General features: G+C 31.3%; 1 protein-coding gene across 1 annotated transcript; it reads left to right on the top strand.

Annotated features, from left to right (window-relative positions):
* Positions 1 to 636: 636 nt before the first annotated feature.
* On the top strand, positions 637 to 2,188 carry LOC146886082 (tropinone reductase homolog). Its single transcript, XM_028070089.2, has 5 exons — positions 637 to 789; positions 903 to 1,110; positions 1,197 to 1,413; positions 1,495 to 1,607; positions 1,813 to 2,188. The coding sequence occupies exons 1-5, from the start codon at positions 701 to 703 to the stop codon at positions 1,981 to 1,983; spliced, it is 798 nt and encodes a 265-aa protein (XP_027925890.1). The 5' UTR covers positions 637 to 700; the 3' UTR covers positions 1,984 to 2,188.
* The last annotated feature ends 9,288 nt before the right edge of the window (positions 2,189 to 11,476 follow it).

The following is an 11,476-nucleotide window of genomic DNA, read 5'->3' as shown; positions in this document are numbered from 1 at the left end:
GGTGTGTCGGCGGTGATGATGGGTTTCGTGGGTTCCAGTGATATCTCCTGCAAAGATTATATATTAATCATTTGATAGACTTTAATATCATTTTAAAGAAAACTTAACTCAAATCGAATATTATTATATTTAATAATTCTTTGTTGAAAAAAGAAACTTAACTATTTAAAAGTAAGAGAGATATTTGTTATGATTCTGTTTTTAGAAAGGAATTATTTTCCTTTTAGAAAAGATCTTTCTTTTTTCCTCTTAAAGGACAGAATTATTGAACGTGGTAGGGAGACCAATAATGAATAAAAAAGGAAAAATATTCTTTTATTATTAAATTTTGAAAATTTTCTTTTACAATTTTATGTGTTATATTTTAAGTGATTTTTTATTTTTATGTTTTTTATTTTTAATATTTTAAAACTATTTAAAAGATAATATATTTTAAGTGATTTTTTATTTTTAATATTTAAAAACTATTTAAAAGATGATATCTTATGAAAAAATTATTAAAATTTAATAATCAAGTATCATTATGAAAAAAATAACTGAGAAACAAAATCATCCATCTACATCAAAGTATATTGATCCAACGGTTAAAATACATTATTCCGCCACGGTGGAAGATAAAAGAAGGTTTTGTACTCTTGTGTTGTCATATTTATCAGAAGTGGTTCTACCTTTTCTTCTGGAGCTCATTACAACAAAAGTAATGGCGGAAACAAAGTTGAGCTTAAAAGAAAAAAAATGGTCACTGCATGCGATGACTGCTCTAGTCACAGGAGGAACTCGAGGCCTTGGGTTTTGTTTCTTATAGCTCTTACATCAACCATATTTCTAGTTAAATGGAGTATATGTGGTTTAATCAGCTTTCACTAACTCCACTAATTCTTCTTTTTTCTTTTTCATTTTAGACACGCCATTGTTGAAGAATTGGCCGAATTTGGAGCAGCTGTTCATGTGTGTGCTCGTAGCCAAGAAGACATTGATAAATGTTTGGAGCAGTGGAAAAGCAAGGGACTTAATGTAACTGGTTCAGTATGTGATTTGCTATATCCTGACCAACGTAAAAGATTGATGGAAACTGTTGCCTCCATCTTTCACGGAAAACTCAATATTCTTGTAAGATTCTATACTTAATCTGTTTCTCTTGTGAAGGAAATATAAAGTTACTATATTACTCTTAATTTGTTCTTCTTGTGTTTCAGGTGAACAATGCTGCCATAAGTATATCAAAGAAAATAATAGATTACACTGCAGAAGATATATCAACCGTAATGGGCACCAACTTTGAGTCCTCTTATCATTTGTGTCAACTTGCACACCCTTTTCTAAAGCAATCTGGGTACGGAAGCGTAGTGTTTATTTCTTCCGTCGCAGGTGTAAAAGCTGTTCCCGTTCTTTCTATTTATGCAGCTTCTAAAGGTATCTTTTCATTTTCTTAATTTTCCATAACTGGGATCTGAATGCAATTTGAGAATGAGACCATGTATTCATTTTGCCCAGGAGCCATGAATCAATTCACCAGAAACTTGGCATTGGAATGGGCAAAGGATAATATCCGTGCGAATGCTGTGGCACCTGGTCCTGTGATGACTGTTCTTTCGAAGTCTCTCATGGTATATATATTCGTTTTTTGCATTCAAGTTTCTTATCCAGTAGGCATATAATCAAGGTTGATTAACAATTTACGAAACTTGTTTTAACTATTTTCTCTTAATCTTCTAAGAAAATCATTAGTTTTGATAACATATAATAATAATAATAATAATAATAATAAGACATGGGCTATGTGGAATTAACAATGATTGGTCGGTCCAACAGGATTCTTCGGATGAAGGGTACAAGATTGTTACCGAGGCAGCGTCTCGAACATTTGTTGGTCGTATGGGTGAGCCAAAGGAGATATCAGCATTGGTAGCTTTTCTTTGCCTTCCGGCTGCATCGTACATCACTGGACAGGTTATAGTTGCAGATGGGGGTTACACAGTCTAGTAATTGCTCCACAAGTCATGTCTCCAATAACCCAATCATGGTTGATATGATATGTACTATTGCTTGTATTTGGGTCCTGGTCTTAAACATATCCATGTGTATCATTTTGTTCATCTGTTTTTTGTTTTTTTTTCCATTTAACAAGGTACCTTCTCCCACATGTTATCATTGGTAATTAATAGAACAACACTTCCTCCTTCTAGTATTTCTGCCGTCAATATTGTCACCAAAATGAAGAGTACACCGGAAACTTTTTATACCGAATAAAAAAACTTTACATAACATAGAAAGTTTTCATTTTTTATATTGGTTAAAGTTACAATCAGTATGTGACTTCATATATTAGTCACAATCCTAGCTCCACTTGCCGCCTCGCTCAAGCGACCATTGTCAACGGTTGGCGCCGACGTTGGGTATGGTTGTTTGCGCACATGCTCTCTAATTTCTAGAGGCTCGAAGAATTTATGTACCAAAATAATGTATAGAGGAGAAAAGAATCGGAGTCCTATCTCGCAACTTCCTTTCAGGCGTTCAGGAGAAAAGAATCGAAGTCCTTATCTCGCAACTCTCTTTCCAGCGTTTAAGAGAAAAGAATTGAAGAGGAGAAAGGAGGTGGTGCCGCTGTCGACAATGTCTGTAATTGAGGCGGCACCGATGGGAGAAAAGAATGTGTGGCCATGACTGGGGTGCTTCGAACGTGAACATAGAAGATATTGGGGATGTGAATTTGAGAGATTTAATTTATGTTGACCCGAATTGTTTGGATTAAGAAAAACATGATATGATTTGAGTGTACATGAGTAAAAAGTTGAATGATTATTTTTTTATCCTTTAATGTAAATAGAAGAAATGATGTTAAAATAAGATTAAAAATGTTATTTAAAATTAGAAAAATATAATTTATTGATATTATCATTAATAACATGAAATAAATTATTATTATTCTCAATGATAACTTAAAATAATTTATAATATAGACTATTTAATTTATAACTTCTCATTTATTTAAATTTATTTTATTTTATATAATTAATTCATTAAAAAAATGTTTATTGAAATAATAATAATATTATTATTATTATATAATACTAATTGTTATAATAATAAATATTATTATTATTATTAATATTTAAAAAATAGTAATTAAATATATATATATATATATATATAATTATTATATATATATATATATATAAAAGAAAGTAACAAATATAAGTAAATTAAATTGTTAAATACATAGACAATGAAGTAATTTTAATGTCATGAGTTGTCTTTTCTTTTATTCTTCTTCGTTCTAGAGAGTGTTAAAATATGTAACTCATGTGCAAACTCATCATCTTAAATTAACGCAAATCAATAGAACCAAATATGTATGCAACTCACTTTTCATCCACATAAACGGTACTCATGCTGATCCAAACACAACATTAATCCAAACAACCTCATCTTTACTTACAAATCAGCTCAAATTAACACAAATTCACTCCCTCAAATCCACACTTCAATCCAAATACAACATTAAAGAATGTATTAAGGACTATTTCATGACCTAAAGTAAATGAAGAAAGTGTGACCTTAAATGATCCACTCCCTAAAAATGCTTCACAGAGAAAGTTCCTATTCAAATTTACCATTTAGGTAAAAAAAACTTTGGAAGTTCTGAAAAATAAAATCAAGGTCCCATGATAAATTTGAGATAGGATACGAAGGAAAATCTTAATAAAACTCCTATGTATTCATATATTGCATCAATAGAGTTAGTAATGCTACATCATCCAAAAGGAATCCTAAATGGAACCAAAAAGACTTACTAACAAGAAAGGACCCATCATTCTATGGACACGTAAAAATAATTCCTCTTATAGATATTCTCAGTGGCGGCAAGGGGACTTTGATCTTGATGGTCATGCTCTTATAGGTAATTAAGGTCATATTTAGAGAAAACCAACACAAAAGAAAATTGGAGTTGGTCTAATAAATATGAAACATTTACCTCCTATTGAGAAAGTTGTTTTAGTGGAATGTCCAAAATAAATCCTACTTTGCTTATAGGTGGTTATCAATATGGTTTACTCATAGCAAATAATTACATTAGAAGAACACATGAGTGAAATTCTTGAAGCGATGAGACTTTCAAAGTTTTATGTAAATTCTTTAAAAACACTCAAAAAAAAAAAAAAAGGTTTCTCAATTGTTGTCATCTAAAGTGATCATGGTGTAGAATTTGAAAATGAAAAGTTTTGAAGCATTTCCAAAAATTATAACATTAACCATACTTATTCAATTTCTAGAACAACTCAACATAATATTTAAAATCATATGTTCCCTTTTTCCCTCCCTTTCTTAAACTCATCGTCTCATCATTCATCAACCTAAAAAAGTATAATATTCTTTATAACACAATCAATCTAAACATATATTTAGTACTTTGTCAAATGTCTAATATGCACGCAATCATTATGCATCCACAATCTATCGTAAATCTTAAAATCATGTAGAACCTAGATTTAGCAAATTTATGTTTTACCTAGAATAGGAGGTCGCGGAGAAGGAAGCTACCAGTGTAAGGTGTTTGACAATATTGCAATGCATGCAAGGTGTTTGACAATATTGCAATGCATGCAAGGTGTTTGACAATAATTCACATAGAAGAAACTCTTTCTTGTACTTCATTTTGAGCTTGAATAAGGTTTATCTCAGTAGTAAAACCTGTTCAGTTAAGAATAGGTAACGGTTAAATTAAAATCGTTGTTTATCTCAATATAAGGGACACTTCCTTCAAGAAATTGTTGTTTGAATTGCTATTGGCGACATTATAATTTAACCATAGTCTATTATTCGCTAATAATAGATGACATGTTTAAATAAAATCATTACCTATCTTTATCATTATTTTAAGTTTTTACACTAGTGGCTCAATAATAGGTCTTTACTCAACGATAATTTTGGTTATCAAATGAGCATTCACTAAATTTTTACATGGAATAATAAAAAGAAGAAAAACAAAACAAAGGAGGAAGATACTATCAACATGAAAAGTGGATTTAAGTGTTGGTATTGCAATTTAGTAAGTCTAGTTGGTGAATGGAGGATTTGTAATTTATATATATATATATATATATATATATATATATATATATATATATATATATATTTATATTGGTAAGATTTGCAATTTTCAAAAAAAAAAATGGTATGAGAAGGTATATAGTTTTTATCAAAAACATTATGTGAAGGTTTGTAATCTTTTGTTAAAAAAAAAAATCATGTTAAATAATCATATTTTTATGAAGTATACAAGAAATTAGATTTTGAGGTGCTCGAATTACTTTAAAATTTTTATGTATTTTTAATTAAATTTTATACTATACTCTATTTATTTGTATATATGTTTTCGCTTAAAAAAATTATTTACAACATGATTCTGAACAGACAATTTACTAACCGGGAACCTTTTGTTTGAATCTACACTTAACTCGGAAATCGTGGTTCCAAAATAAATTCCATAGCTTTTAAGAAATTAAAATACATTAAATTTAAACCTTAATTTTCGAATAATTTTATTTAAATAAATTAATATAAATTTATTAAATTTTAATTTTAATATATCGATATTAAATAAAGTTGTTCTTTTTTTTTTCAAAGTTGCAATGCTTTTAAAATTCATGTCAATGAGTAAATCTTTTTATTAATGTTGATCAAACTTATCTTTAATTAATGTTATAATTATTTTTATTAACATTAAATAAGGTTTTCTTTTGTTTTTTTAAATTTAAGATACAGTTTTTACATTTAGACAAAGTATCTTTGACTAATATTGATTTATATTAATGAAAAAATAATTGTAATAGTATTAAAAAAGAATAATTTCTCTCATTACCAATTAAAAAACTATAATATTGACATGTTAACATAGATGTTATATTAGTCAAAATAATTTATAAAATAAAATTTTATTAATATATTATAAGAAAATTCTTAAACAATGATCAACTTTATTAACAAAAAATATAAGGTGTTAGTGTTGGTCTGTTCATTTTTTATCCGTTGAGAACATGTTTAGACTGGCCAGCCTGTTTACAAAACACGGGCCAAAAACTTTAACTCATCTCATTCTGTGATAGACTAACATGCTAACAGGCCAGTCCGTATGGGTTGTCCTTTTGAAAAGGACAAGTTTTCTTTTTCACACAAGTACAATTTGAACTACAAGAAAATCTCATATTAAGGATAAAAAAAGAATTAATCACTCTATAGTGACCAATTTAGATGTTAATTTATAAACTAAAAATTATTGGTAACTAAAATAGTTTCTAAATTGGTCACTATAGTGAATTAGTCCATAAATTGGTTACTAACATTAACTACCAAGATTTTAATTACCAAAAAAATTGGTTTCTAAATTTGTCTCATTAGTGACCAATTTAGATACAAATTTAGAAACCAATTTTCTTAGTAGCTAAAATTTTGGTAGCTAATGTTAGTGACCAATTTAATTAGATACTAATTCACTATAGTGACCAATTAAAAACTTTTTAGTTACTAATAATTTTTAGTTAATAAATTAGTATCTAAATTGATCACTATAATAATTGATTATTTTTTATCACTAAAATTGGTCACTAGTAAGACATTTTCTTATAGTGCCGGTCATGTTGTTTTGTCATCAAACATATATAAGTGACACCAATGTCTACTACTATATAACCTGTTAAAACAATTCTACGAAATAATATATCATAATATGGAGTACATCAATTTTTCTGCTTCTAATTATCTCATTGTCTCAATTGCAAAGCCTCCACGTAGCAGCTTCTCAAACAAGAAAAATGCCAAACAGAAAAATACCACAAGTTATTAAAAGTTTATTATATCAAATAGAAAAGTTAATGAATTTCTTCTTGAGTTTCATCCAACCCATTCTTTTGTAGAATCTTCCACCACCTAAACAAATACCAAATGTCATTCTTTATCATTTTCAGGATCGTTAGAGGCAGCATTAGAACAAATCTCCTCTACTTTTTTTTATCTTAGTCATTGTCTTCATCATTTTTAAATAAAATGAAGAAAAAATTAGGATATAAAAATTTGTGTACAAGAATAAAAAGAAATTAATGACATCTATAGTAGACAATTTATCATCACAAAAATCATGCTTCCAACTAGAAGTATAAATAATTGCTTCCACACTTGTTGACAATAAACAATTTCTATACTTGTTAAAAATCTTGAAACCAATGTTGAATGTTGATTCAGATGCGACTATAGCAATGGGGATCTTAGCAAGTCCTTAGCCATCAATGCAAGACCTAGAAAACGATCATTGGTACTTTTCCACCATTTAAGAACATCTATAGCTATTGAAAAATGAACATCCAATGTAGGCTCATCCAAATATGTATCGAGTTGATTCTTTCCCGTTTTAGTTACTAGTTGAAGTTTATGTTGTCATAGTTCCTAACATGATAAACCAAAAAAAAAAACGTATATTTATATGAATAATAATAATTAATTAATTAGAAGACAATAAATAACTTCCATCAAATAGGTTTGGTTGCATAGAAGATGAGGAAAAGACATCACTTATGTTACGCTTAAGAGCATTTGAAGTTGAAGTCTTTGAAGAATATCGAGAGAATAGCATGTAGAGGTTTTCCTTTATCTTCCCCACCTTTTGTTCCCAACAAAGAGCATCAACCTTTTTAAAGCAGAAATCCAATGTAACTAATTTCATTCGTGGGTCTAAAATTTCCCCAAATGCAAGAATAATACTATATTCATCTCAATATTTGTCAAATTTCACCACCATCTTTTCAGCCATATTTCTTATAACTTCATCTCCATCTTATGCATTTTCCATTAAAAGGCATTGAATTTTCCAAACTTGGAAAAAGTACAAATTGGATGTAGGATATCTTGAGCCAGAATCAAATTTATAATTTCAAAAAAGGTCAATAAGAAAACAATTATTTTTTCTACTCTTTTTCATGCCTCCTCTGATGGGTAATACTTGTAGTTCTCATCAACTAGGCATGAATTTGCAAAAACTCGTTGGTATCTAACAACATTTTAAAGCATCAAATAAGTTGAGTTTCACCTTTTAGGAACATCTAGACACAATCCACATGATGCATCAATATCCCCTATTTGTTGAAGGCATTCTTTAAATTTAATCATTCTACCTTCATAACCCCTAATCTACTTGATGTTCTCTCTAATTTGATCTAGAGCATCACCAAGTACCTTCAATCTTTCTTGTACAATCAAATTTGAAATATATGCACAATAATGCACATGAAAGAACTCTCCACCACAAATCAATGAATTTTGAAAAACCAACTGACTTTTTAAACTTTTCACCAATACATCATTGGTAGAAGCATTATCCAAGGTGATAAAAAATGTTTTCTTTTCAATTCCTCATTGATATGCAAACATTCATTTATCTTCTTGGACAACTCAAATCCAATGTGAGATGGAGGAAAATGGCAAAAGTTGAGAATTTTGGTACTCAACTTCCAATTTGAATCAACATAATGCCCCGTTAAGCAAATCCTACTCGTAATGTTATGTAAGATGTCTGTAAGGCCCACTTATATTTATGACTTATTTTTATGACTTATTTTAAAGGGCTTTTCCAATCAGATGGGCCTAGGGCTGGCCCAAAGGATAAAACCCAACCCTAAGTCTGCCCTAACTCACTCATTCTACTCTTTCAAAAAACCTTAGAGCTGTAGTCGTCCCCCTCTCCGCTACGGTTCAGTCTTTGGCCTCCGTCGCACTTGTTCGAGCCAGTTCCGTTTCACATAAGTTGCCTCCCATCCCATACCTCTTTTGTTTAGCACTGTTGCTTCGAGTCCCAACTAAGGTCGTTCTGGGTAGCTTCGTTTCATACTGTTTTTTATGTTTCCAGCTCGCTAAACTGCTCTAGGAGCTGTTGTGCTTCTCTGTTCGTACCCAAGAACCCAGCTGCTAGCCCTTTTCCAAGTACCGGAAGCTAGGGTTCACCCTTTTTATCGTGTGTGTTCTGCTTGTGCTACTGTTTTATCGTTATAACATGCTTGATGTGTTGATATGAACCTATGAATGGCATTATTGAACTATTGGTGATCTGTTGTGTGTTTGTGCACGAGACAACAGTGGTGAGCATTGGTTTTCTCGCCCAAGCGAGCATGTCTCTCCTTGGCGAGATTAACAGAGGCTCGCCCAAACTACTTCACGCAAGTAGTCGCTCATGCGACCCACGTTCTTTTTTAGCGAGTGAACGTCTCGCTCAAGCGAGAGGGTTCTCGCCTAAGCGAGATCACGCGTGAAGTTACTATTCCCCCTTTTCGATCCCTCGCCTAGGCGAAGGGGGATCGCCTGAGCGAGAGTCTCTCGCTTGAGCGAGACCCTTCAGCCTGAGCGAGGAGTTGGGCGAGGGCAGTGTGGTGTTTGGTTGTTTCTTTGTTCTTGGATGATTGGCACTTGCTTGGGTGTAATTGTTATGTTAAAAATATGAGATGAATGGTTATGTGTGAGTGTTGTGATTCATGGATGGTGAATGATGGGTTTGGTATGGACTTAGCATGTAATTTAAATGAGAAGGATGGTATCAAAGAGACATGGTATTGATATGAAATACTAAAGATGAGTTGGTATGATTCAATGTTTGGAAACAAATGAGGATGGGTTGAAGATGGTTTGCATGAGGTTATGTGTATGATATGTATTACTTTATTGATCGAGTATGTTTGGTCTGTGTCAGTGCGTAATTCCTTAAAATCTCTAGGTGAGATTTCAGGGTAGTGCTTCAATGGTCGGGACGTAATTCCATGGCCCCTACTAGTGGGTGTCCATGGTGGTGCCCCATCTATATAATTTGGTAAGGATTCAAGGTAAGGTTGCATCCTGACACTCTAAGGAGTCAATTAGTCTCACTTAGAGCGGACTGACTCTTGTGGTGAGAGTAGTAGGAGGCCTGAAACTCATTAAGGGCTAACCTTGTGTGTGGGGGATTGAATCATTGTAACACTTGTAACACATAGCTCGGGGGTGAGCAGAGTAATCCACCACAAGTGCAAACATCCGCTGAATCTGACCAGATTATATGTATCCGGATGAGTCGAGTCGAGTCCTAGTGTATTGATTGGAAAGTCATAACATGCTTGGATGATATATGTATATTGGACTGTGAAAGTATATCTGATTGCATGATAAAATCTTTATGGCTCTAGCTTACCCTTTGCTTGCTTGATTGCTCTGTATGTTGTTCTTCTACTCTTGCGATGATCATCAATTTATTGATGGGAGCAGATGCGAGAGGTACTCGTGGTCAACAAGGGAGAGATGACTCTGCTGCATAGTCTACTTAGACTAGACTTCATGTTCTTATTGGGTTTTTCTTTAGGGCTATGGCCCATGTACTAGTTTGTCTTTTAGATTTCTATATGATTCTATTAAACCTTATAACTTGTTTCTTTTTGGGCATCATGGTGTGCCTTGGGTTATAAGGAGGGGTGTTTAAACTCCGAGACTGCGCTAAGATATTATTTAGTGTGAGGCTTCATTTAATTTCGTTTATTGAATTAAATGGGGTGTTAAATGTCTCTAAATTAGAAGTTAAGTTAATTTACCCAATTAGAAAATTTATCACCAAATTATTTTCTAAGCATATTTTTTGTATAGGTGGCAATTATTTTCTAAACATGTTTAGAAAATGGATCTCTAAATTAGAAAATTGATTTTTAAATTATTTTCTAACTAGAAATCAACTTTTTTTTATAGTTAAAATCTTAGTAGCTAATGTTAGTAACTAATTTATAATAAAAATTATTTTAGTTATTAATTTGTAGACAATTATAATTTTTTGAAAATATTTTGTTAATTAATAATTTTTAATTTATAAATTGATATCTAAATTTGTTATTGTAGTAACTAATTAACTTTTCTATACAATTATCACTATTCAAGAATTTTCTTGTACTGTACTTTAATAACAAAAATAATTTAAAAAAAATACATAACTAAAATAAAAAATCGTTATCAAATTTTGAAAGAACTCTCCACCACAAATCAATGAATTTTGAAAAACCAACTGACTTTTTAAACTTTTCACCAATACATCATTGGTAGAAGCATTATCCAAGGTGATAAAAAATGTTTTCTTTTCAATTCCTCATTGATATGCAAACATTCATTTATCTTCTTGGACAACTCAAATCCAATGTGAGATGGAGGAAAATGGCAAAAGTTGAGAATTTTGGTACTCAACTTCCAATTTGAATCAACATAATGCCCCGTTAAGCAAATCCTACTCGTAATGTTATGTAAGATGTCTGTAAGGCCCACTTATATTTATGACTTATTTTTATGACTTATTTTAAAGGGCTTTTCCAATCAGATGGGCCTAGGGCTGGCCCAAAGGATAAAACCCAACCCTAAGTCTGCCCTAACTCACTCATTCTACTCTTTCAAAAAACCTTAGAGCTGTAGTCGTCCCCCTCTCCGCTAC

Source organism: Vigna unguiculata, chromosome 5 (assembly GCF_037176805.1).
Source record: "Vigna unguiculata cultivar grain cowpea cultivar isolate G323 ecotype 2 chromosome 5, ASM3717680v1, whole genome shotgun sequence".
Classification (NCBI taxonomy): Eukaryota; Viridiplantae; Streptophyta; class Magnoliopsida; order Fabales; family Fabaceae; genus Vigna; species Vigna unguiculata.
This window is presented reverse-complemented; position numbering and strand designations above follow the sequence as displayed.

Coding starts and splice junctions, on each gene's coding strand:
- LOC146886082 (XM_028070089.2), top strand. CDS start 701: ATGGCGGAAACAAAGTTGAGCTTAAAAGAAAAAAAATGGTCACTGCAT. Junction 790..902: donor GGAGGAACTCGAGGCCTTGG/GTTTTGTTTCTT, acceptor TTTTCATTTTAG/ACACGCCATTGTTGAAGAAT. Junction 1,608..1,812: donor TTCTTTCGAAGTCTCTCATG/GTATATATATTC, acceptor TCGGTCCAACAG/GATTCTTCGGATGAAGGGTA.